The 26,955-nt window shown below is 45.8% G+C and overlaps 1 protein-coding gene across 1 annotated transcript in view; it reads right to left on the minus strand.

The window, feature by feature from the left end:
* Positions 1–1,165: 1,165 nt before the first annotated feature.
* The window catches only part of Plekhd1 (pleckstrin homology and coiled-coil domain containing D1), a 35,046-nt gene continuing 9,256 nt past the window's right edge, over positions 1,166–26,955 (minus strand). Inside the window, exons 2-13 of the mRNA XM_076848305.2 lie at positions 26,204–26,297; positions 25,775–25,864; positions 25,548–25,624; positions 24,709–24,800; positions 23,701–23,753; positions 6,572–6,666; positions 4,939–5,032; positions 3,353–3,531; positions 2,724–2,856; positions 2,203–2,347; positions 1,675–1,824; positions 1,166–1,335 (exon numbers count right to left, since the gene is read on the minus strand). Of these exons, the coding sequence (XP_076704420.2) occupies positions 1,166–1,335; positions 1,675–1,824; positions 2,203–2,347; positions 2,724–2,856; positions 3,353–3,531; positions 4,939–5,032; positions 6,572–6,666; positions 23,701–23,753; positions 24,709–24,800; positions 25,548–25,624; positions 25,775–25,864; positions 26,204–26,297 (1,372 nt within the window). The remainder of the gene's footprint in view (positions 1,336–1,674; positions 1,825–2,202; positions 2,348–2,723; positions 2,857–3,352; positions 3,532–4,938; positions 5,033–6,571; positions 6,667–23,700; positions 23,754–24,708; positions 24,801–25,547; positions 25,625–25,774; positions 25,865–26,203; positions 26,298–26,955) is intronic.

The following is a 26,955-nucleotide window of genomic DNA, read 5'->3' on the forward strand; positions in this document are numbered from 1 at the left end:
GCAACCATCTTTCCAACCACAGAATATCTTGGTTTTCTGAACAGCAGAAAATTGGCATCTTTAATATTACCAGTGTCCTAGAGCACACTGATCCCAGGCAGAGCCTTTTCTAGAGAGACCCACAGACTCTGGAAGCTTGGGCGGGGTGGGCCCAGAAGACTGTCACAAGTAAGAGACATATTCCAGGGCCCTCGACCTCCTGAAGGATGGGGGTCTTCCACAAAAGCTGCAGATTGGTATTACAGCTTCACTCTTAATAATGTCAAGCCAACCATAGCTACCGGATAGTCACAGGCCCAGGTTCTCCGTGTGCTGGGGTCATGGCTGCATTGCTTTACTGGCTGTCGCCTCTGCAGAGAGAGGAGGCAGAAAGGCAACCAAGCTGGCAGGGAGACATCTGTGATCTAGTGACCAGCACTATGGCCAGGGACAGACGCCTCTCTGCAGACCAGTAGATATTGCAGGTGCCTGGGTCACCTTCCACTCCTGAGCTTCCTGTGTGCCATCTGGGAGAGCCTCCAGAGTCACTGCTGGCCCCAGCTCCCAGCCAGGGTCCAGAGGACATGGTAGGATCACACCCCTCCCACAGGGTGCTGAGGCTGCATGAGATGACCTTACCTGAGGAGGGAAACCCATAGGTCCCAGAGCTGTGGCCAACCCCAGGAAAAGGGGGTATGGTGACGAGTATGTGGGGTACTATGAGTTCAGAATAGGTGAGGGGCCTTGGCTGGGGGTGTGTTCGAATGCCTGAAGCAGACAGGGTTGGGAAAACCTGGGGAAAGGGAGTGTCAGGTGGGGAGGGGGTTTCCCCTCGGGGAGGAGAGGCTGTTTGTAACCCAGGAGGACCAGGGACAAGGCCACAGTCACAAAGGAGTATGGTGAGCACACAGGGTAGACAGGTAGACCACCCCATACCCTGTACAACAAAGGGATGGTGGCCCCTTCCTCACCTCGCTGTGTCAACGGGGCAGCACCCAGCGTGGGCCCACCCAGACCTGGTGTACACCCAAGGAAAGGGTGTGGGGCGTGGCTAAGGGAGGTCGCATCCCTGTCCTTTGAGGAGAGGCTGGGGCCCAGGTGGCATTCTGGTAGGGAGGAGCCTGGTGGAGTCAGTTCTCCCTCTGCCGCCCCACCCAGGAATGACTTGGGGGTGGGAGGAGCGCCTTCACTTTGCACCCCGGGGGAGCGCAGAGGAAGCTCCAGGCTGGGTGGCCATGATGTGATAGATGGATTCCCGGAAGCGCTGGTCTCGGCTGAGTCGCTTGGCCACCTCCTTGAGCTCCTCGATGTTGTTGGCTTCCAGCTGGGAGGTCATGAAGGACTGGGAGGGCTTCACTGGGGAGACAGGGCCCGAGAGCCCCCGTGAACAGCCCTCTCACCCCAAGGCTGGCCCTCACCCTGCCCTCACCCTGCCCCACCCTGCCTCCCTCACTCCCAGCCCTACAAGAGGCTGACTTTCTCCTGGCCCCTTCCTGCCCAGGGGCTTCCCAGGAGCGGCAAGAAAACCAAGGCCTGAGAATTCACCGTAGCTGGTAGAGCCAGGTCCAGGGACGCACTGTGCAGCCCCTGTGTGGGCCAGTCCCGCTCACTCCCCACCCTGCCCTCCTCCTGCCTCATCCCCCGACAGCCTGTGCCCATCCCACCCCACCAGAGCACACAGACGGCCACACTCACTGTCGTTCCAAGAGGTGCTGGACCGACGCCTATGGAAGCGGCAGCTCTTGATGCGACGCGTGGCGGCCTTGTGGATGTAGACGGAGTTCTTCATGATGACGGGCATCTTGGCCTCCAGCTCTGCGTTCCGGATGCACTCCTCAAAGAACCCTGTGGGCAGGGCCTGTTTGACTGCGGCCTTCCTTCTGGCCCTGGCCCTCCCTGCGAGACCCTCCCAAGGATCCTAATAGGGCTGAGTACAAAATATGTTCATTTCACCCCTAAGAGATATTCCAGTCAACAACCAAGGGACATCCATTGTCCCTCAAACCACAACCTGCTGCCACCTCAGGGCCAGGTCTACTGAGAACACAGCTGGGCTTTTGCAAAGGGGAAGAAACCTCAGGATCCCCCGACACCCTCACTCAGCATCAAGGGGCCCCGGCAGGCAGGTGTGTGGAGAAGTGTCCCTAACAACCCCGGCCTTGAGCACAGTAGCTCCACGGGACCTGGATTCAGGCTGGGCCGAGTCCCCAGAGAGAAGCTTACTTTTCAGATGGCTCACGTCTGCCCGCATCCTCTCCTCCTTCTCCTTATTCCGCACCTTGGAGTTGAGCCCTTGTTCCAGGCTCCTCAAGGCCCCTTCTGCCTCCCGCAGACGCCTCTCCAGGTCCATGCGGACCTTCACCTCGGCCTGAGGTGGGAAAGCAAGCCAGAGGGAAGTTGGGTCTGGAGTAGCAATTGCCATGTTCCCAGAAGCCTTCCCATGTCACCCCTGGATCGATGAGTTTGGATGGAACTTTCCATGTGCTGCCTGGGTATCTCACCCCAGACCCAGAGGGCCTGGGTTTGGTCTCGGCACCCAGTAGGCATTTATCAGAGATGAAGCAGACTGTCTCCCCTCAGGGTGGCTTCAGCCCTGTACCTGGCCAGCTATTCAGATTGGCAGAGTTGATTTGGGCAGCTATTCAGTGAGGTACAGGGCAGGCGGGAGTCTCCAGGTACAGAGAAGCCCCCCACCCACCCCCACCCCAGCACATTCAGCTCCCAGAGGCCTGAGGTCCACGCACCTTGAGTTCCCGCTCGGCCTGCTGCTTCTCAGCCGTCAGCTCCTGCAGCGAGTTCTGCAGTGCCTGGGACTGGCTTGAGTAGAACTCCCGCTCCTCCTCCAGGGCCCGGGAGCGCTCCTCATTCTCCTTCATCCTGAGGGCAGAAGACGAACTTCCTTGATGCTTGCCCATCAAAGGGGGGTCGCCCCTCCTAGAGACCTGGCTGAAGAAGCCCTGAGCTGCTAGAACTTTCTGGGTCCAGAAGTCCAGGTGATGACAGGGTTTGTATGTCAGTGAGGAAGCTTGGAGGCAGAGCACTGGAGTCCTGGGTCTAGGGCTTGCCACTTCTGTGAACTCAGAGAAGTCCTACCCCCCACTCTGAGGCTGAGTGTCCTCACAGTGAAAGGGGCTAAAGGGATCTGCTCAGCCAGCCTCAATGCCCCGTTCTGAGGATCCAATGATGGAATAAGGTTCTACATTGTGAGACACAACAGTCGAGTCAGATTTGAGGAGTGAAGTTTCCTCCTAGGCAAAAGGAAGTGAGTGACCCATCTGGCCGGTGCCAGTTAGAATGCAACTCCAGGTGTCCAACTGGAGGAAGTCACCAGCCCCCAAGCTTCTTGTTGACTCAGGGGTCTTGAGCCCCTTACCGCTTCTCCGCTAGGAGTTTCTCTGCCAACAGCTGCTGTATCCGCTCTTCAATCTGCCTTAGGTTGCTCTTGAGACCCCCACTGGCAGGTGGCTGCTCACTCTGATTGGTCAGTGACTGTGGCTGGTTCTTATCCTCCTCCAGCATTTCTAGAGTCTTCTTCTTCTCTATGGATAGTTCCTGGTACGGAGAAGGAAGAGAAAGCCCAGTGTTGGTTTTCCAAACATGGCTGTTCTCACTCCCCTCTCCAATCTAGGGAGTAATCCCTTCCTCTCTCATTCCTTTCTGAAGCACACCTGAATTGTCTCCTTCTCCTGAGGTAAAAGGTCAAGATCTCCTTTCTCACAAGGCAAGATTGCTCCTCAATCAGGAGGGTCAGGAGCAACTCAGTGTGGCTTCCAGTACAGATGGCACCTACTAGAACCTGATCTCAAGGCTCAAGGGCACCATGACTTTCTGGGGGGGGGGGTCCTCTAGCATGTAAGGAGGAAATGTATTGGGTTCATGTGAAAAATATCTAATAGGACAAGCCCAAGAGCAGATTTAGGTGGTCTCTGCATTCATCAGCTGGGATTTTACACTGCCCAGAATTTCTGAAGTTGATTATCCATGGGAACCACCTGCCATAACGTGAAGCAGGGAAAGAAAAATAAACACCACACACAAAGCTCCAGTCAGTCAAGAGGGTCTACAATCCTTGCAGCCTTCAAGGTAATTCATGGATTCAGTAAACACATACGGGTCACACACCATATGCCAGCTTTGCTCCAGATGCTCATCCTGGGGAGGCCATTCAGACAAGGTCTAATGGAGTCCGCTGTTTGGAATACATGGCCCAGAGGGTTCATTCCCTAACAGACGTGCAAAATGCTGTGGGAACCCACAGGTCAGAAGGAGAATCAGGGAAAGCTGATGAAGAAGATACTTGAACTGAATCTTAGCGAAGAGGTGGGAAAGATCTTCTGTGTAGAAGGAACAGTAGGGCCAAGGTATGAAGGATGAAAGAGCTTATCTTTCTGTGGCACATGAGCTCAGGGGTTGGAGCAGAGGTTGGGGTATCTCTGGGGTAGGGAGGGGTAGCAGAGAGCGAGGGTGGGGCAGTGGAGGAGGAGAGGCTGGAACAATTGCACACCAGGCTAAGGACTTTGCACTTTGTCCTTGACACATGCCACTTCCCCCTCCCCTCACAGCTTCTTGTGGTATCAGATGAAGGTGACCTGCCAGCCAATTTCCTTTCATGCTCAATTTCACTCAGGAGCAGCTAAGTGAGTGAGCCACAACAAGGATGTGGTGGGTGACTCCACTGCCCTAATTGATCCTCCAGCAGTGGAGAAAGTGGATTTCTTGAGATCATGGTCATTGCAAGGTCAAGTTGGAATTTGCCCTCTGGGTCTGGGGGAAAAAAACAGTTCCTGCTTTGGGCCTCCTATACTAGCTGGAGACCCTTTAGATCAGTGCCCCTCCCTGCCCATTCCCCTGGCGGGTATACCCCACGCACACACACACACAAACACTGTTGGAAAAATCAGCATCACATAGCTTAAACAACCAACTCACCTCCAGAAACCACCAACAGTGGCCCCTTACCTCCAGTGTCTGCTGTAAGGACTCCGTGAGGTGCCTCAGTTCCTTTTTCTCTTGTTCCACACCCTTGAGGCATCTTGCAGTCAGTTCTAGCTCCCTGTGGGGATAGAGGGCTGGATAAGGCAGTGCCCACCTCTCCCAACCTCTGCATACAGAATCGCTTCTGCTGCACCCCCCAGATATGGCTCAGAAGAGTCCTTGGATGGACAGTCCCTCTGCAATCCTGGGCCCCAAAAGCAGCTACACAGCCTGGGGCTGAGAGGAGATCTCAGCCAGGGAGGCTTGGAGTCACTTGATCCGGGTGCATGGGCATCAGTCAGGTGGGATAAACCTAGGGCTATCCCTAGGGCAGAGAGAAGCACTGGAGAAACCAAAGGGCTCAGCCACCCACCCCCAGCTTCCCTGGACAGTTCCTGCTAGAATCCACACTGTGACATGGGACATGGCTAAGGCCCCTCTCTGGGGTGACGATCTGTGAACAAGCCTTGGCCAGCACAGACTTTTACACCAGTTTCCCCTCCTCCTGCTCGGAGTATCCTTCACTTCTCCTGCTCAGTTTTCCAAATCCTTTCAAGGCCCAGAACCATCTAACCTCCAACAAGCTCACAGGTACTTTAGTTCCCATGACACAGGAAATCCGCCTTATGCTTTCTGGCACCTTACTGTGTTGTTGTTCCCAGCTTCAGTCTGGCTTTTCCAACCATCAGATCATAAGATTTCCAAGGAAGGAACTTATTTTCTATTCCAATGTCTAGTAAAATTCTAGAAGCTGAGGAAGTGCTTGGCTTTTTATTTGATAAGATTCTCTGAGTTTCTCCCTCCCCAAAATATGTCTCACTGATTTCCATTTATTTATTTATTTATTTTTTTGTGGTACTAGAGATCAAAACCAGGGACACTCTACCACTGAGCTACATTCCCAGCCCTTTTTATTTTTTGTTCTGAGACAAGGTCTTGCTAAGTTGCTGAGGCTGGGCTTGTGATCCTCCTGAGTAGCTGGGATTACAGGCATGTGCCACTGATTCTGGCTTTGATTTCCTTTTACAAAGATGTTGCAAGAAAAATTTTTCTGGGCTGATGATCAACAGTGAAGATGACAATGATGACCACTACTATCAATACTACGCAGAGCAGGAGTCTCCAAATTTCTGGTTGGGCTACATCTTAAAGGAGTGCTTTTTGAAAAATATAGATTTGGGGGCCCAACCTTCATGAGATCACAATGTGAAACTATATTTGTAAATGTTATATGAGACTAAAGATCCCAAATGATATCATTAGCCAAAGTGTAAGAGCCCTGGGGGTCTTGGCTAGTAGCACCCAGAGGCTCGGCCAGCTTGTCCCTGACAGCTGGAGTAGGGGCACTTGTGGGGGCTAGAGGAAAGCCTCTCTGCTCTCACCCATGCCTCCTGCTCCAGTTCACAGCATTGCAAAAGGTCATTATCAATAGGCAAAAGCATCTATAGCATCCTCTGGACATACCCAAGTCCTGGAGCATTGGGAAGAGAAACCCAAACCAAGTCAGCACAAGTGTCTGTCTCCTGGGTGGAGGCCTCTCTAGGCTGGGCCGAACATGGCTCTGCCTGCCCTAAGCCAGGGCTACCCATTCCCAGCCCCTCCTGGGCACCACCACCACCTCTTGATCTGCTCCTGCTCCACTCTCAGCTCCTGTACCACCTCCTCAAACTGCTGCTTCTCGGCTTCCAGCACCTGGTTCAGACGCTCAAGCTCCTGAAGAGAACCAGAGAGGAAGAAAAGAGTCACAGCGGGCAAGGGACCTCTGAGGTTGGAAGGCCCCACCCTAACCCAGGGGACCTTCTGGAATTTAACTAAGTCTGGGACCTAGGCTACACCAGGCTTGTATTTAGCTCTGAGGAGCCCTGTCCCCACCCAATGATACACAGTTTCAACCACCCCAAAATCTTTGGTGAATTTGGCCTATGAAGAGTTAGCAAGCTGAAGGTGGGGTTTGGAAATGAGCCGAGAGTGTGTCCTCTCCATACAGATATGATTATAATTTTGGATGTCTGCTCTGTGGGAGTTCCAGTCATGAATACCCTAAGATGAGGTTGGCTGTCCCTTGAGACTGGAGGGAAAAGTGGGGAGTATGCATTTCCATTTCTATGCAGATGTGAGTTAGAAGTGACATAGAAAAGCCATTCCCAAGCTCCAAAGTCAGAGAATAATGACTCTTTTTTTCTTGAGGCATCTGAGCCAGGTGCCTATAGCTTTCCTCTATTTAGTGCCAAGGGCTGGGGAGCCAGACAACCCAGGACAGGTCCCAGGGGACCAGATAAGTTCCTTCAAGAAAGTCTGCAAGCCCGAGTGTTTACCCATCAAGTATGAGTTCCCCACGGATGTTTTTCTGGGGTCCCATGGCAGGTGATAAATTGTGGGGTACACTGTATGTGAAGTTCGGCTTGAAGGACTTTTGTGACAATTGCTTTGTTCCTCCATGTTTTGTAACCTGGGAGGATATTATTTCTACATCCAATTTCTCACCTTCCAGCTCCAATTTACAAACTCATTTTCACCTGGGGGTTTTATTCTCAAGTATAAGGGAAACTCTCCGGGGTGGGGCTGCCTAGAGGGAGAAGTGGCCTTTGGCTTTGAGAACATGTAGAGAAGGAAAGAGTCTGATTCCAGACCACTTGACCTCAATTCCTAAATATCTTACAGATAGTTGTTATTCCTTTCCCACAGAACCATTAACAGCACTTCCAGTGTGGAGCACAGGTTTCCAACTGACCTCAGTTTGCCAAATCCCACCATCACCTGGGCTACTTACTGGGATTCTGATGCTCCTCCTGGGCACATGCATGGCTGCAGCGTACCTGCTACAGTCAGGCGGGTCCACAGGGCTGGCTAAGGCCAACAGACTGTGAGCAGAAATGTGTCATGTTCAGGCAGATGCCTTTAAGGTACAGTGCATGACATGCTGTTTCCTTCCCCCTGACACCTGGTGTCAATGCAAATGGTGGGGGCTCCCTTAACCTGGGTCCTTAGGAGTGAGGGCCCATGGACCAGAGCCTCCAGCTGACCCACATAGCTGAGTGAGAATTACAGATGTGCTGTTAAAGGCTGCTGATGTTTTGGGGTTGTGTTTTGGGGCAGTAGCCATAGCCTCGCCTGGGTATATATATATACAACATGCTGTATACAGACACATGTAAATACATTAAACATTTATTCATGTAGACCCTCCCTTTTTAATAAAAGTAAAATTCAGTGCTTCAAAGAAGTTTGATGCCCCTCCCCCTTATTTTAATAAACCCTCAGTAGTGACACAATATGACTCATGATGAAAAACCTCTCTGGCCTTAGATGTGACGAACCTGAATGATTCCCTCTGATGGCCTCTGCCTGCTATGGAAGAGACCTAGGAGATTTCAAGCTGCAAACATCACTGGGGGCGGGGGGGACCCACAAGGGCACCTGGCTCTTATAGGTTCCAAAACTTCTGCTACTTCAAAAATGATCACCTGGTCTGCAGGCTGAGGCAGGAGGATCGTAAGTTCAAAGCCAGCCTCAGCAAAAGTGAGGAGCTAAGCAACTCAGTGAGACCCTGTCTCTAAATTAGATACAAAATAGGGCTGGGGATGTGGCTCAGTAGTCCCTGAGTTCAATCCCTGGTACCCGCCCCCCACCAAAAAATCCCACCCAGGATCCAGCTGGAGGACCCCACCTCACAACCTCAGCTTGTCCTTCCCTGGAAAGCCCCTTTCTTTAAAACTCAACTTGCAAATATTTCCCCTTACTTAATATTATGCTAGGATATCTTCCTGTAGTTGAAAATGGGGAGGGTAAATGATTAAAGCCCCATTCTTCCCTCCCTAGCACTCAAGTGCCTCATGATGCCAGCAGGCCCCAGCTATGCCCTCCAACAACCAGAAAGTGAAATCAATTCACCAAGAAACAATAAGGCAAAAGGATCCTTTGGCTTTTCTTCTCCCTTCCTTCCCTCTGTAGCCCCAGGCATATGCAATGTGATGCCTTTTCTACCTGAGTAGTAACTACTTGGGCTCAGGCAGTGTTCATTGCTGTATAAAAGAGCCAGAGGAAGGGTGCCTATGAATCAGAGCCCTCAGGGTCAAAGCAACTTTAAAGGAATTTCAGTCTTCATCAGATGGTTAAATCGCCTCCACTTGAGTGACAGGAAATCACTCATGATAAGAAATTTGCTCCTTTTTTAGACAGCCTCCTATTTTTTTTTTGTACCAAGGATTGAACTCAGGGACACTTAACCACTGAGCCACATCCCCAGCCTTTCTTGTTTGTATCTTATTTAGAGACAGGATCCCACTGAGTTGCTTAGAGCCTTGCCAAGTTGCTGAGGTTGGCTTTGAACTCATGATACTCCTGCCTCAGCCTCTGGAGTTGCTGGGATTATAGGCCATTTCACCTTTGAACAGATTGATAAAAAGATCTTCCTTACAAACTCTACCCCCTGGCAGGCTCAGGGCTGTCATTCTCTGAAAGCCACAAATATAAGTGCATTAATAAATGATAGATTTTGTTGAAATCTTGGTGGGACTGCAGTGATAATGCAGCAAAATGTCCTCTCCAAAGCCCCTTAAGCCATCTCTGTCCTTTGCCCCAAACTTTCCCTCCCTTCAGCAGCTACTGGACCCCTGACCTTTCTCCGTCTCAGTCACATCTTCCTCCTCACAGCCTCTCTCCTCAGCTATGAAGCTGTGGATCCCAGACCAGAAGGTAAGAGCTAGCTGACAACCTCTTGCCAAACAGAATAAGAGCTAGTGGACAGTCCCTTGCCAAGGTCAAGGGCAGCAGCTTACACCTGGCCATTTCATGTTGCTCCAGCAAACCTAGAGAAGGGGAAAGGCCATTTCACTTACCAGTTTCATTTGAGCAAAGATTTGTCTGCCTCCCAAATTCTTCAATGTGTCTGACTTCTCACCCCATTGGGACCATAGAACAAGACTAATTTCTTTTCCCTTCAAGTATTTAAAAGAGCTGTTATGTTCCCGAGTCTCCTCTCCTCAAGCCAAACAATTCCTCTTTGCTGTGCTTCACAGGACATGATTTCTAGTCCTCCATAGAACTAATTATACTCTTGGAAAGAACGCTGTGACATAGGCTCCTAATTAGGAAGAATTAATACAGTAAAGATGCTTTGCAAATAATTTACAGGCTCAAAGGGATTCCAGCAAAAATCCCGGTGAAAATTTAACCTTCTATTTCTATTTATCGATGCTATACATATATATTGAGTGCTTCATATGTGTCAAATACCTGCCAGGCTGAGCACTGAGGATAAGGAGATGCTCACATGGAGTTTATCATCTTGTACAGCTATTAATAGAATTAGAGCAAGATTTTAGATAAGATGCAAAAATCAAATATTACTAAAAGAATCAGACACATTAGAGTCTGACCAAAAGACATGGTATGCAGGATCAGGACCCAGTTCTATGGAAAGCTGTCCAAAGTGGGAGTAGGTCAGGGGAGAGGACGATCAGGTGATTCTTAAACTGACTGACCAAGGTGAATAAATAGGAGAGAGAGAGAAGAGCATTCCAGGAAGAAGGAACAGTATATGCAAACCCTGTGAGAAAAAAATGAAGGGAGGCCCATAAGGCTGGGCCCAGAGTGAAAGTAAACACAGTGGAAAGTGGCTGGAGGGGCTGACAGAATCTAGACCATGCATGACCTTGGACTATACTGAGAATTTTGGCCTTTTCTCTTAAGGAAGATGAAGCAATGAATGGGCTGGGGTTGTGGCTCAGTGGTAGAATGCTTGCCCAGCATATGTGAGGCACTGGGTTCGATTCTTAGAACTGCATATAAATATATAAGATAAAGGTCCATCAACAACTAAAATACATATCTAAAAAAAGACAGGAAAGTCTTTAAAGAAGAAGAAGCAATGAAGGTTTTGAGCAGGAAGCAGGAGAAGATGGTAGGTAACGTGACCTAATTTCCATTTAAACAGTGATTTGGGCTTCAACATGGAGGAAAGAGTCTAAGGAACCCAGTGCATTAGTCCAAGCAATGGTACCTAGTGGGTACCAGAGCTCAGCAGTGAGATGAAAGTGGCCTGGTGAGTGAATTCCAGTCCTGGGGGGAGGACTACTTTAGCAGAATTAGGGAGTGAGGTGGAGAAGGGAGGAGGGAGGGAGGACAGGGTGCAGCATGACACCGAGTGTCTGACCTGCACAATCTGTTAATTGTTGTGCATTCCCTGAGACAGGAAGTACCAGAAGCCAGCCAGCTCTGCTGGGGAAGATCATGAATTTGGTCTTAGACACTTGTGTTTGTGGTATCTTTGGACATATTTCTGGAAATGTAAAATTAATGGCTGGATAGAAAGGAATGGAACTCAATAGAGAGAAGGGGCTGGAGGGATCAACTTCGGGCACAAAATAGTTAGGGAGTGTGGCCTGAACTGCCTTATGATCTGGTGCAGAGAGAGGGAAGAACAGGCAGCATCCTCTGAAATGAGGCCTCTTAGGTCAATGCGAGGATTGCATAAATTCATCCATGCAAGTTGCTTGCACCATAGTACGTGTTTAATAAATATTCATTAGTATTATACATTCAAACTGTGGAGTATCTTTTCAAGAGTAGACAGCAATTTCCAGGCACTGTTGTGCATACCTATGAGCCCAGCTCCTTGGGAGGCTGAGGCAGAAGGATTGCAAGTTTGAGACCAACCTAGGCAATTTAGAGAGCCTCTGACTCAAAAATAAAAAGGGGCTGGGCTAGGGATGTAGCTCCATGGTAAAATCTTCCTGGGTTCAATCCTCAACACTGAAAAGAGAAAAAGAATGAACATCTACTCAAAAGAACAGAAAAGGGACTTCAAACATAGATGTTGATACATGATAACAATGCCTAGAGGCCTGGGGTTGTGGTAGAACGCTTGTTTAGCATGTGTGAGTCCCTGGGTTTGATCCTAGGCACCACATAAAAATAAATAAACAAAATAAAGGTATTGTGTCCAACTACCACTAAAAAAAAAAAAATAAAAAACAATGCCTAGAATTTACTGTGAACTTACTGCTCTAAGCACATTACGTGCATTAAGTTATTTAATACTCAAAATAATTATGAGTATTACTATTGTCAATTTACAGATAGGAAAAACACAGGAACAAGCTGTTACCTAACTTGTTCAAAGTCATACAGCTAGTAAAAAATGAAGGAGGGACTCAAAATGGAAATAGCCATACACTGCTGATGGGAATATAAATTGGTACATATTTTTTGGAAAGCATTTGGCAATGTGCACCAAGAGCCATTAAAGTTCTTGTCCTTTTACTTAGTAATTTTACTTAATTGTAATCTATCCTAAGGAAATAATTAAAAAAGTAAAACAAGATCTATGTACAAGGATTCATTGTGGCATGATTTATAATTGTGTAAATGGCCTAAAATGTTAAAAAATAGGAGCTATGAAGTGTCACATAGGATGAATCAGTACCGAGCCATTAAAATCAATATTTTCAAGGAATATTAAATGGCATGGCAAAGGTATAATATTAATGAAGTTATGATAACAGGCATAATGAAAAAGTAGGCCATAAACTGAATATCTGACATTCTCCTCATTATGTTTAAAATATAAAAATAACACATACAGCAGGAAGAGTAGCTCAGTGGTAGAGTGCGAGTTTAGCATGCATGAGACCCTTGGTTCAATCCTCTGCACCACAAAAAGAAAAGAAGAATAAGGAAGAAGAAGGTAGAAGGGAGGAAGAGGAGAGGAATGAGAAGAAAAAGACAACATAGTAGAAAATAGACAAATGCAAAACACTAAAAGCTGACAATAATTATCCATCAATTGTGGGACTAAGGATAAATTCATGTTTTCCAAGTTTTCTACAAGAGCATGATTTCCATTACTAGGAAAGAAGCTGTATGTACTGTTAAAGAGGAAAAGGAAAGAGAACTGGGCAATTCTAGTTTCCAGTCCAGAATGTAAGGAACTTAGAAGTTGCTACTCCATCTAATACATAAAAAGATAAACTGAAAAATCAGCAACTGTTCTTAGATCTTTCAGAGGAATGATGTCACAGAGTGAACTACTAAACCCGAAATTGGAGAAAACCACAGGAATAGAGCAGAAACACATCAACAAAAAACTCACTGGGAACCAATTCAGAGGTAGGAAAACCTGAACTGTAGCTGATGAATTGCTGAAGGCTTCATATGGACAAGTTTTAGTGTTAAAAACCCCACCAGGCTCCAGACTTAGGGCTCCCTGCACACTTTTGTGAGTTTTATCTCCAAGAACTCTATCAGATTTTACAGGGAATATTAGAGATAAATACCATGACTTTTACAGCAAGAGAAATGTTAAAATACAACAAAGCATTCTATTTTATTTTTTAAGAGGTGAAATTAATTTTAATAATATATCAGATTAAAAAATTATTCTATTCCTTTTAACAAGTCCTGTGCTCAAGGAGAAATGATTTTACTAGAGTCTGACCTGCTGGAATTGCATCAGAGCCTCACCTATCTGAAGGAAGAAAATTCCCAACTCCAGCTCACTGTAGTCATCCTGTCCCATCTAAGAGGCTGGAGGTGCAGGGTAGACACTGAGAAGCACTTGTGACATCCACAATACAGGGGACCAGCCTCATTAAAGGAATGAAATCTAATCACAGGACTACAGACTGCTCCCACACACACACCTGACCACTGCACCACAAAAGCCTATTTACCACAGTTCCTTTTCCTTAGCACACTATGTCTGGGATTCAAAAAACAATTGCAAGGCATACTAAAAGGCAAAACACAGTTGCAAAAAACTGAATAAGAATCAGAATCAGAGCTGGATATAGTAGAAATGTGGAATTATCAGACCCCTAATTAAAAACAAAAACATCGGGCTGGGGCTGGGACTCAGTGGTAGATCGCGCGCCTCTCACGTGTGAGACCCTGGGTTCGATCTTCAGCACCACATAAAAATAAATAAATGAAATAAAGACATTGTGTCCATGTATAACTAAAATCTTTTTTAAAAAAATCCAAGATTAATATGCTAAGGGCTTTAATGGGAAAAACAGACATGGAAAAATGGATGGATAAAGTAAGTAGAAATTGGAAATTCTAAGAAAGATTTTTTCTTAAATGCAAGAGATCAAAAACACTATGACAGAATGATGAATACGTTGATGAAATTATTAGTAAACTGGACAAAGCTGAGGAAAGAACTTTTGTGCTTGAGAGTAGAAACTTCCCAAACTCAAAAGAAAAGGAAAAAAAAAGAGAAAAAAAAGAACAGAACATCTAAAAATTGTGGGATATCTGCAAAAAGTGTAATATATGTGTAATGGGAATACCAGAAGGAGGAAAAAAACCAGAAGGAACAGAAGCAAGGATTGAAGCAATAAATACTGAGAATTTCCCCAAATTATTATCAGAAACCAAACCACTGTTCCAAGAAGCTCAGAGAACAAAAGTGGATAAATGTAAGACCAAAAAAGAAAAACCTCACTACATCTAGCCATGTTGTGTTCAAACTTCACAAAATCAAAGACAAAGAAAAAATCTTCAAAGAAGCCAGAAAACACTCACACACTCTCACACACACACACACCTTACCTACAGAAGAGTAAAGATGAATAAATATAAGAATGACTTTGAACTTCTCAGAAACCATACAAGCAAGAAGAGTGTGGAATGAAATGTTTAAAGAATTGAGAGAAAAAAAAAAAAAAAAAGGCCAACCTAGAATTCTGTCTCCTGAAAAATGATCCTTTAAAAGTGAAGGAAAGGGGTTGGGATTTTAGCTCAGTGGTAGAGTGCTTGTCTCACATGTGTGAGGCACTGGGTTTGATCCCCAACACCACATAAAACTAAATAAATAAATAAATAAAAGATAGTGTGTTCATCTACAGCTAAGAAAGGAAAAAATAAAGATCATCTTAGACAAATGAAAATAGAATTTTTTTGCCAGTAGATCTGCTTTGCAAGAAATGTTTAAAAAGTTCTTCAGAGAAAAGGAAAATGATACTGGTCAGAAACTCAGATCTATATTAATAAAGAGCATCAGAGACTGAATAGATGATGCTTATATGCACTTACATATAAGTGAAATGAATGACAAAAATGTTATAAAGGATGGGAGGGAGGAGTTAGGAAGAGTGCTGTTTGAAAATGGTCTTGGGTTAGTTGTAAGTGTGTATTGCAAACTTTAGGGTAACCACTAATTTTTAAAAAGTAAAATTGGTGTGTTAAGAAAGTAGAAAATATGGAATCATGGACTTGGGCTGTTGCTCAATGGTAGAGTGCTTGCCTAGCATATATGAGGCACTGGGTTTGAGTCTCAGTATCATGTAAAAATAAATAGATAAAATAAAGGTCCATTGACAATGAAAAATTTTTTTTAAAAAACTGAATCATATAAAATGCACAATTAAGCTGGTCATGATGTTGCATGCCCATAATCCCAGTGACTGCAGAAGCTGAGGCAGGAGGATCACAGTTTGGGGCAACAGTGATTAATAAAAAATAACAAAGACTGGGGATGTAGCTTAATGGTAAAAGTACCTCTGGATCAATCCCCCATACTAGAAAAAGAAAACACAAAATCACAGAAGTAAGAAAATGTGTGGAAGACAAAATAGATACAAATAGGGCTGAGGATGTAGCTCAGTGGTAGAGCACTTGCCCAGCATGAGTGAGGCCCCGGATTTGAGCCCCAGTACTAGGGAAAGAAAAAAGGAACAAATAAGAAGTGTAATAAACAGAAAACAGGAACAAATATGGTAGATATCAATTCAACTATATTGAATGTTGCTTTATATGTCAAAGACCAAAACACAGCAACTAAAAGGCAAAGATTTTCAGTGTGGAATAAAAAAATACTCAACTATCTATTGTCCGCAAGAATCCATTTTAATCTTTTCTTTTCTTTTGGTGGTGGAACTGGGGATTGAACCCAGGGCCTCACATATGCTAACCAAGCATTCTATGAGTGAGCTATATCCCCGGCCCAAGAAACTCACTTTAGATTAAAAAAAAAAAAAAACACATATAGATTACAAGCAAAAGATGGAGAAAAATATACCCATACTTATGGTAATCAATAATTTCAGATAAATCAGACTTCTGAAAAAGAAGCTGGAAAAGTCATCAAGAATAAAAAGAGGTATTACATGGGCTGGGGTGTAGCTAAGTGGTAAAGTGCTTGTCTATCATGCACAAGGTCCTGGATTTAATCCCCAGAACTGCAGGAGTAGGGGTAAGAGGCAAGAGGCAATATGTAATGATAAAGGGGTCAATACTCCTGAAGATATAGTAATATTTAATATATACGCTCCCACGAACAGAGCATCAAATATAATACATGAGAAAAAGACTGATAAAATTGAAAGTGGAAATAAATGGATCCACCAATATAATTAGAGACTTTGACACCATCGATCATAAATTGACAGAGGAAGTAGGTAAAAAATTTGTACAGACATAGTTCAAGTCAACAACTGGATATAATTGGCATCTGTTATGCACTGAATGTTGGAGTTCTTTAAAGTTTTATTTGTTGAATTTTGTAGCACTAATTTCCACTGTGTAAATATAAGATCTTTTGGAAGTAAGTAGGATTAGATGAAGTTATGTGGGACTCTCCTGATGGCACAAGAGACACTACAGAGCTAGCTTTTTGTTTCTCGTTGTGTCTGTAACAAGAAGCACACAGTGAGATGGCAGCTGCCTACACACCAATAGAAGAGGGCTCAGAATAAAACCTGTGTTGTGGGCATCTAGAACTATGAGAAATAGGCCATAAGATAGCCCTTAACAAATTTAAAAGAATAGAAAATCATCCAATGTCTGCTATTAAGCCACAATGGAATTGCACTAGACATAAATTACAGAAGGATAATGAAAAACTGGGCAAGGTGATGCACACCTGTAATCCCAGCAGAAGCTATGATAGGAGAATCACAAGTTTAAGGCCAGCCTGGGCAACAAGGTGAGATCCTGTCTCAAAAAATAAAAATAAATGGGAATGTAGCTAGCTCAATAGTAGGATAATTGCTTAGCATGTGTAAGACCCTGGGTTCAATCCCCCTTACTAAAAAACAAATTTAAAAACCAGTGAAATTGGAAATAGGGAATAAATAAAGGAAATCAAAAAAACCAAAATCTGGGTTTTTGAAAAGATCAATAAACTCCATAAGCTGGGCTAATTAAGGCAAAGACACAAATTACTAATATCAGAAGTGGAATTGGGGAAAAGGAGATATCACTACAGACATGATAGACATTAAAAGGATAATAAAAGGGGCTGGGGCTGGGCACAGTAGCCCATGCCTATAATCCCAGTGACACGGGAGGCTGAGACAGGAGAATCGCAAGTTCAAAGCCAGCCTCAGCAACAGCAAGGCGCTAAGCAACCTAGTGAGACCCTGTCTCTAAATAAAACACACAATAGGGCTGGGGATGTGGCTCAGTGGTCAAATGCCCCTGAGTTCAATCCCTAGTACCCCAAAATAAATAAATAAATAAATAAGGGGCTGGGGTTGTAGCTCAATGATAAGAGTACTTGCCTAGCATGTGAGGCACTGGGTTTAATCCTTTTAGCACTGCATAAAAATAAATAAATAAAATAAAGGTATTGTGTCCATGTATAACTAAATTTTTAAAATGATAATAATAGAATATATGAGCAACTCTATGCCCACAAATTTGATAACCTAAATGAATGGACCACTTCCTTAAAGGGAATCTGTCAAAATTCACACCAGAAGAAACAGACAATCTGAATAGACCTATGTCTGTTGAGGAAATTGAATCAATAATTAATAATCTTCCAAAACAGAAAACACCAGACCCAGATGAGTCCCCTAGTGAATCTCACCAAACATTTAAGAGAGAAATTATGCCAGTTTTCTACAATCTCTTCCAGAAGATAGAAGCAGGATAAATACTTTCTAACTTATTTTATGAAGCTAGCATAACCCTAGTACCAAAACTCAACAAAGACATGACAGGAAAACCAGGTATACAAAGTTAGTTCAATGTTTGAAAATAAATTGATGTAATCCATCACATCAACAGGCTCAAGAAGAAAGACCACACGATCATATTAACATTTGCAGAAAAATCATTTGACAAAGTCCAGTGCTTGCTGACAATAAAATCTCTCAGCAAACTAGGAATAGAAGGGAATTTTCTCAACTTGATTAAGAATATCTACAAAAAAAAACATATAGCTGACACCATATTTAATGGTGATAAACTAGAAGCATTTCCTCTAAGATCAGTAATAAAGCAAAGATGTTCCTTCTCATTGCTGCTTTACAACAAAGTTCCAAAAGGCCTAGATAATTGGTAAGACAAGAAAAAGAAATAAATAGCATGCAGATTGGAGAGAGAGAATAACTCCATCTTTTTTTCACAGATGACATGATTATTTCTGTAGGAAATCCAGGAAAATTGACACTCACACAAATTCCTGGAACTCATAAGCAATTGAAGCATTGTTACAAGGTTAATGTGTACAAGTCAATTGCTGTCAGTTATGGTGGCACACACCTTTAATCCAGCTACTTGGGAAGCTGAGGCAGGAGAATCACAAGTTCGAGGTCAGCCTGCACAATATAGTGAGCCCTGTCTCAAAATAAAATAAAAAATTCTAGGGATGTAATGCAGTGGCAGAGTATTTGCCTAGCGTGTATGAAGCCTAGGATTCAATTCCCTGTACCAAACAAATGAAAACAGTCGATTGCTTTCCAATACCAATAATGAATAAGTGGAATTTAAAATTAAAAAATACATACCCACTTATATTAGAATCCCCTAAAAATAAAATACTTAAATCTAAATTTTAAAAATATGCGAGATTTATATCGAAAACTACAAAACTCTAATGAAAAATATGGAAAAAGAATGAAGAGATATTCCATGTTCATGGATAGGAACACTCTATATTGTCATGTGTCATTTCTTCCCTACTTGATCTATAGATTCAGCACAATCCCATCAAAATACCAGTATATTATTTTGTGGATATTGGCAAACTGATACTAAATATTATATGAATAGGTATGCGACTCAGAATACCCAACTCAATATTGAAGAAGAATAAAGTAGAGAAGAACTGGAAGACCTATGACACCTAAAACCATGTGTTATTGGGACAAAAAACAGGCAAATCAATAGATCAGAATAAAGAGACTAGAAATAGGCCCATATAAATACTGTCAACTTATCTATGACAAAAGAGCAAAAGTGATATAATGGAGCAAAGACAGTCTTTCCAATAAATGTCCCCACAACAACTGGACATCCACATGCAAAAAAAAAAAAAAAAAAAGGAAAGAAACAAGAAATTTAAAAAAAGAAAATAATCTAGACATAACCTTTAAACCTTTTACAAAAAAACTCCTAAAGGACAGCATAGGTGAAAATCTGGATGACCTTGGGTATAGCAATGAGTTTTTAGATACAACATCAAAGGCATGACTCATGAAATAAATAGTGAGCTGGATTTCATTAAAATTACAAATTCTTGCTCTGTAAAAGACAATGTCAAAAAATGTGATTGCTGGATGATAAGGAAAAAGGATATCAGTTTTGTAAGAATCTGCCAAACCATCTTCCGAAGTGGCTGTACGATTTTCAGAAGACAAGTCACAGAGTGGGAGAAAATATTTGCAAACACATCTGATAATTGACTGTTACTCAAAATACATAAAGAACTCTTAAAACTCAATATGAAGGTCTGGGGTTGTGGCTCAGTGGTAGAATGCTTGCCTTGCATGTGTGAGGCACTGGGTTCTATCCTCAGCATTGCATAAAAATAAATAAATACAATAAAGGTATTGTGTTCATCTACAATTTAAAATACTTTTTTTAAAAACCTTAATATGAAAATGAATACCCCATTTTTTTTAAAATGAGCAAAAGACCTTAACTGACACCAAAGAAGATCTACAGGTGGCAAATCAGCATATGCAAAGATGTTCAACATTATTATGTCATTAAGTAAATGCAAACTCAAACAACAATGAGATAACACAACACATCTATGAGAATGACCACAATCCAAAACACTGGCAACACCGAACACTAGCCAAAGTGTGGAGCAATAGGAACTCTCATTCACTTCTGACGGAAATGCCAAGTGGCACAGCCACTTTGGAAGACAGTTTAGCTTCTTCTTACAAAACTTACATACTCTTTCCATATGATCCAGCAATCACACGCCTTGTTACTCATTCAAATGAGCTGAAAATGTATGTCCACAAGAAAACCTATGCATGGATGTTTATAGCAGCTTTATTCATAATTGCCAAAACTTGGAAGCAACTGAGATGTCCTTTAGATAATATTATTCAGCACTAAAAAGAAATGAGCTATCAAACCATAAAAAGACATGAAGGAAACTTAAATGCATATTACTAAATGAAAGAAGCCAATCTGAAAAAACAACATAGAATATAATTCCAAGTGTATGACATTCTGGAGAAGGCAAAACTATGGAGACAGTAAAAAGGTGAGTGATTGCCAGGGCTTATTGGGGAGGGAGAGATGAATATCTGGAGCATGGAGGATGTTTGGGGCATCAAAACTATTCTATATGATATTACAATGGTGGATACATGGCATTACATATTTGTCAAAATCCACAGAATGTACAACACCAAAAGTGAACCCTAGGGCTGGGGCTGTAACTCAGTGGTAGAACACTTGCCTGGCATGTGTGAGGCACTGGGTTTGATCCTCAGCACTTCATATAAATAAGTAAAATAAAGGTCCATTGACAAGCTGGGCATGGTGGTGCACGCCTGTAATCAACAGCTCAGGAGGCTGAGACAGGAGCATCGTGAGTTCAAAGCCAGCCTCAGCAAAGATGAGCTGATAAGTAACTCAGTGAGACCCTGTCTCTAAATAAAATACAAAATAGGGCTGGGGATGTGGTACAGTGGTTGAATGCCCCTGAGTTCAATCCCCAGTACCCACCCCCCAAAAAAAGTGTGAACCCTAATGTAAAACTATGAATTTTGGGTGATAATGTCGTGTCAGTGTAGGACCCTCAATCATAACATGAGTGTCACCGTGGTGTAGGACATGGAGAGAGGGGGAGGTGGGGGCAGCAGGACTCCATACTGTCTATCCAATTTTGCTGTGAACCCCAAGCTGCCTGCTTGCTCTGTTCTTTTACACTTTAATTTCACCTATGACTTTTTTTTTTTTTTAGTACCAGGGATTGAACCCAGGGGCGCTTAACCACTGAGCCACATCCCCAGCCCTATTTTGTATTTTATTTGGAGACAGGGTCTCACTTAGTTGCTTAATGCCTCCCTTTGCCGAGGCTGGCTTTGAACTCGCGGTCCTCCCGCCTTTCTGCCACATGGAGGGTGCCAGACTCCGCCATCATACACTGGTTTACATACATCATTCCACAAAGCACCCTACATTCTGTTCCCTTGAGCCTCACTGCAACCCGGAGGAAGGTAGGAGCTAGCATTTCTTTTATCAGACATCACAGATGGATAATCTGAAGATCAGAGGCTTCGACTGTCATTCCCAAGTTCACACTGTCAGTCATAAAACTGAGACTCTCATCCAGGTCTCTTGAATCCAGTCCCTGAGACTTCCTTTTGGGCAGGCTGTCCCCTGAGACGTCACAAATCAGAAGAACCTTCATCTTATCACTGGTCCATTGTACCAAAGGCCTTTCTATGTGGCCCAAAGCACACCCCAATCTCTGACCTGCCATGAAATGGGGAAGGAAGAGGGGACAGGCAGACTCATCCCATAGATGAGAAAGTAAAAGAGAGAAACTTGGACAGAATGACTCAGTGGTGAAGCCAGGAATAGAATCCGAATCCTATTCCTCTCTAGACATGCTGTGGACAAGGAATCCAGCTCTCCTAGTTCTTTCTCCCCTGCCCGCCTGAGCAGCCTCCCCTGTGGGCACCAGCGGGTTTGGGCTTACACCCATTGTGTGCCAAAAAGAGAGTTCACTGCTGATATCCTCCTTCCTCCAAAGTGCTGGGCGCCCAGTGAGGCCTGTGTGCAGTGGGTCCCCGCTGTCCTAATTTCCTGGCTAAAGACCTAGATAGAGTGTCTAAATTTTCCTCCGGCCGACTGCTGCCCCAGATTTAGCCTCTCTGATGGATAAGTCTCTTCTCCCTGCCGGAGGCCGTGCCTGTCACCCCACCCCACCCCACCCCAGGCTTCCTAAATCACATTTTATTGTGTTTTGTTTTTTGAGACAGAACCTTCAACAGGCAACCCTCCTGCCTCAGCTCCCGAGTACCTAGGATTACAGGTAACCACACCCAGCTCACCTGTCTTCAAGGTGCTGATATACAACACACCAAATTCCCACTTAAAAGGTGTGGGACTGAATGGAGAAAATACCAACATTCTAATGAAATCTAGATAAAAGCCTGGGATACAGAGGCCCCCACCCTTGGGGGGTGGAAGAGACATTGTAGTCAACACGACAGTCCTCAAATTCGTACCTCTAAGTACAAATCCTCTGTGGATTTTTCTGTTTGTTTTGTAACCAACAAAATGGCTCTTAAGGGCTGGGGATGTGGCTCAAGTGGTAGCGCCCTGGCCTGGCATGCGTGCAGCCCGGGTTCAATCCTTAGCACCACATACAAACAAAGATGTTGTGTCCACCGAAAACTAAATATTAAAAATAAATGGCTCTTAAGTCCAGTTGGAAGAATAAATGGGCACGAAGAACTGACAAATTTTTGGAAGAAGAAAAATGAAGGTGGACTTTCGTACTGGATTAAAATCAAGATGTAAAGTCGGGAGAACAAAGTTATTCACCCATTGATTCATCCCACAGTGCCAAGCTCCACAGCTGGCCTGGGAGCGAGGAAAAGTGATAAGGCAAAGAGAAGTAGAATCAATGGTGCCTCTCTCTGTGGGCTCCTCTGCACAAGCCACTCTGTAGCTTCTGCCTCAGGCAGTTCACATGTGGGGTGGGCCTGTACTTAATAACAACATGAGCATATCAACAAACATTCAATAAACATGTCTTACATGCCAATCACGTTATAGGTAATACCTTTAATCTTTACAGCATCCTTAATAAGATGGGTTCTATTATCATTGTCATTTTTCAGATGAGAATATTGATGTACAGAGAGGTTAAATAATTTGTCTGAGGTCACACAGCCACAAGTGTGATGGGCAGATACAAACACAGATAGCCTGGCTCTGGATTCCGTACTGCCAACTAGTACTCATCCCTCGCCTTTCGGGTGTCAGAAAGACTCCTCAGAATAGACGAGGCTCAGAGCTGCCTAGAGGTTTCAAATGAAGCGAACTTCAGTGCCTCCCATGAGGCCAAGAGTCTCCTGACCACAGTCAGCTTCAAGTCGGCAATGAGCCTGCTCAGGACTGTATTGTTGGCAGAGAATGAAGGAACCTCTGAGATCCTCAAACCCAATCACTCCTACAGTGCCAGAAGCCCCTAATAGATAATTCAGGCCATTACAGCCTCCTGGGAATCTCTGTGACAAGCCGCTTATAAAATTTTTGGAGAACTTCTTCCCTAGAAGATGGTCACCTCCCCTTTTTACTTTCCTTTGGAGGGTTGGCAAGGAGAAATGCACTTCCTGCCAAGAATCTATAGCAGTTGCGAGCACTGTCATTGCACTGGGCTCCTGGCCCCGCCCCGTCTGATGTTCCAGCCAGTTGCTGGGTGCCCAGCCCCCACGTCTCTCCCTAATGCTGGAAGCTCGTGTTGGGAGACAGCAAGCGAGGCTATTAAGGGGAGGCAGTGACAGAGTGACAGTGGCCTCCCTGTGCACCTACCTCTCTCTGCTCCCGCTGAAGGCAGAGTTCTTCTGTCTCTTCCATCAGTTTGTCTGTCAAGGCAAGCACAACCTCACAGACGGCTCTCTCACAGTGGAAGTCCTGAGGCAGGTGCCCAGGGTGGTCCCCATCATCCCCAGCATCTCCCCAGGAAGAGGTCAGTACCCCTGCTAGCCAGGGACTGGTCCCGCTCCCCTCCTTTCTGGGTATCGTTCCTGCTTCATGCATTCACAGGGCCATGACAGGGCCTTGTCCTTGGGAGCTCAGGTGAGTCCCATGCATCCCCCAGGGCTGCTGTGGCTGGGCTGATCCTCAGCTCCACCCCCCCACCCCCCCCCCGCCACTGCCTGCACTGGTGTCCAGCTAGTGGGGAGGGCAGAGTCTTAGTGGGAAGGGGAACCATGCTGGGGCCCAAGTGCCTAAGCGGGCAGAAGGGGAGGGGTCCCAGGCAAAGCATCGAGCCCCCTCTCGGCATAGAGGCCTGGAGCCCTGTGGCCACGTTCAAGGTGGTCTTGGTGTGAGGAAGGTTTGGGGTCAAGTGCGGGACTCAGGCGCCCAGGGTAGGATAACTGCATCTTCATTTAAGGAGCCCTCACTGCAAGCCCTACATGAGCACCTGCAGCATTTTCTCATGGGACCAATGAACCCGATCTCCATACCACCTCTGAAAGCTGGGGACTATCCTTATCTCCATCTTAAGGAGAGGAAACTGAGGTTTAGAGAGACAAGTCACCTAAAACACAGAGAGCTGGTAGGGAAATGATAAGGCCAGGTGCAGACCCCTGACTCCTGGCCACCAGGCTCTCCTGCCTCCAGCCATGCTGGCCAGAAGGACATTTGTCTCTCCATAAAGACCTCCAGGTGTGGAGCTGGTCTCTGGTTCCTCATGGCCTGCTGAGTCCCACCTGGACACCCACTGGGGTCCTCCACCAAGCCCCTGGCTATAGCCTAGGCCCCCAAGTGCTCCCACTAGGGAACTTTAGGTTCCAGTCCACCCCTCCAGCCAACCTAAATACTCTTGCTTTTCCTTAGCCAACTGCAGCCCCTGGGCCTCCAGGCTTTTGATCATGGCTTCTCCCAGCTGGGCATTCTTCCAGGTCCTGGGAGTGAGGGCAGATGGCACAGAGGAGAGAAGAGGAAGAAATAAGATCGTTAGACCACGAGGATCTAGGAAAAAGAGCAAGTGCGTGTTTTGTACTTGCCTATCCAGAAACTCAGCTGACTGTCACTCTGGCACCCAGGGCTCTGGGCACGCCACCAGCATGGATCACTTACAGTAACTGGAGACTGGCCCAGGCTGCAAAGTGGGCCACCAGGGACCAAGAGCACTTTCAGAGCAGGGAAGAGATTTCTTCCCAGGCAGCTTCCTATCCCCCGAGTACCCGTCACCAAGCACGAGGCCACATGCAGGGTGGGACTCAAGTACTGTTTATTGGATCAACAGTGTGATCCAGCTCACATAGGCAGGTGCCAGGAGAGGGATTTATGTGCAATTGGACATTGTTGTGCACTCACTCTAGTCCTTGATAGGAGGAAGTGAGATAGACGTGAGCAAGTACCAAACACAATAAGTGATTGATGCTGGATTCACTTTCAAGAGCTGGAGACACACAGTGTTCAAGTCTGCTACCTGTGACCGTAAATACTTTCCAAGCTCACTTGGGGGACCCTCAGAGATGCTCCAAGAGCTGGCCTGCCTCCTCTCACCCATCCTAGCCAACTCCTGCAGCCCTCTCAGTGTCCACGAGGATCCCAGCAGAGAGGCAGGGAATACACGGTGGGCCCAGCCTGTCCCCCACACCCCCCAGTCTGGAGCCCCAGATGCCCTTCTGGCTGCGAGCACTTACACCTTCCCAGACTCCTGGAGCATCTCCAGCCACTGCGTCTGTTCAAACTCGGACTCGGCAGCCAGCAAGACATTCCCCTGCCAGGAAGAGGAGCCATGGGTGTGCTGAGAGGTGGCCCCTTGGAGGGTCACAGAGGCCCACTCTGCTCCCCTGCCACACAGTCCTGGGCACGGACACCTTCCTGGGCCAGGCTGATTTTCCCAGGCCGAGGGGAGAGCTTCACTTACATGGAAGTCCTGATGGGAGATCTTCATGACATAGGGCATGCTGGGCTCTTCCTTGGCCTCCACCAGGCAGCCCCCAAGGGGTATGACACCCTGTGGAAGAACCAGAACAGGCAGCCCCACCCACCCAGCTCAGGTCACTTGGGGCCTCTGGGGATAAAGCCAGGTTCTGCCAAGACCTCCAGGGTGGACCTGACCTTGGGGCTACTGAACCTGACCTTGTGGCTGCTGGACAGAGGCCAGAACTGACTCTCAGAGGGAAGAAGAAGGGCTGGGGCAGGCTCCAGGGTATAGGAAAGTTGGGGTCGAGCCTGGGGGGCAGGGCCCTGAGAGAGAATTTGCTTTCCAGACTCCCTGCTAGACCAAGGACAGCCCTCCAACATCCCCTGACATCTCCTTGGGACCCTCCCCCACTGTGGCCCGCCATCTCACCTTAGGATGTATATTGAAGTATTTGTTGGTTTCAAAGCTCTTTTTTTCACTCTCAGAGTAGTAAAGCAGAAAGCTCTCTTTGATAATGAAAAACCTACAGCGGTGAGGGGGAAGGAAGGGGAGAAAGAGTTAGGTCCTGGGAGACAACAGGAGTGCCTTTGTAGCCCTGGACTCACAGAGGAGCCCATGGGGCCACCAGCTTATGCTCCTTGCATGACCCTAAAAATGGAGGTCACGCTGCTCCACCCAAATTGCCCTCCCTCTGCTCCTCAGGGCTGGCTGCCTCTATCCCCCAGACCCACCATCCTAGGTACAGCAGGACACCTGAAGTCCTTCCCCCTCAGGTTCCTGCACCCCTTGAACTATCATCTCCAGTTACTTAGAGTCTCCTCCAGGAAGGATAGGAGGAGGGTAAAAAGACACATGACTCCAAGGTGAGTCTTCTGGTGTAATCTTGAGAGCGTGCAACCAAAGGGAGTGGGTACGGGTTGTCGGGGCCACATCTGCAGCGCCTGACACCCTCGTGGGACACCTGCATTCCCTTTTGTCTCAAACTGCTCCACAGCCCACTTCTGGGACTTAGGATCCCTGGACCTTGAGGCTTTCTGAATTTTGAGGAGGTGCATCCTCAATGCCAACCCCCAGGGCAGGGCCCTGGGGACTCTTATAAAACTAATGATTGAAACTAACTTTGATAAGACACCAAATGCCCCACAGGGGAAGATCCAGTTTGGCCTCAAAGCTCCTGAGGC

The sequence above is a fragment of the Callospermophilus lateralis genome, chromosome 3, assembly GCF_048772815.1.
Source record: "Callospermophilus lateralis isolate mCalLat2 chromosome 3, mCalLat2.hap1, whole genome shotgun sequence".
In the NCBI taxonomy this organism is placed as follows: domain Eukaryota; kingdom Metazoa; phylum Chordata; class Mammalia; order Rodentia; family Sciuridae; genus Callospermophilus; species Callospermophilus lateralis.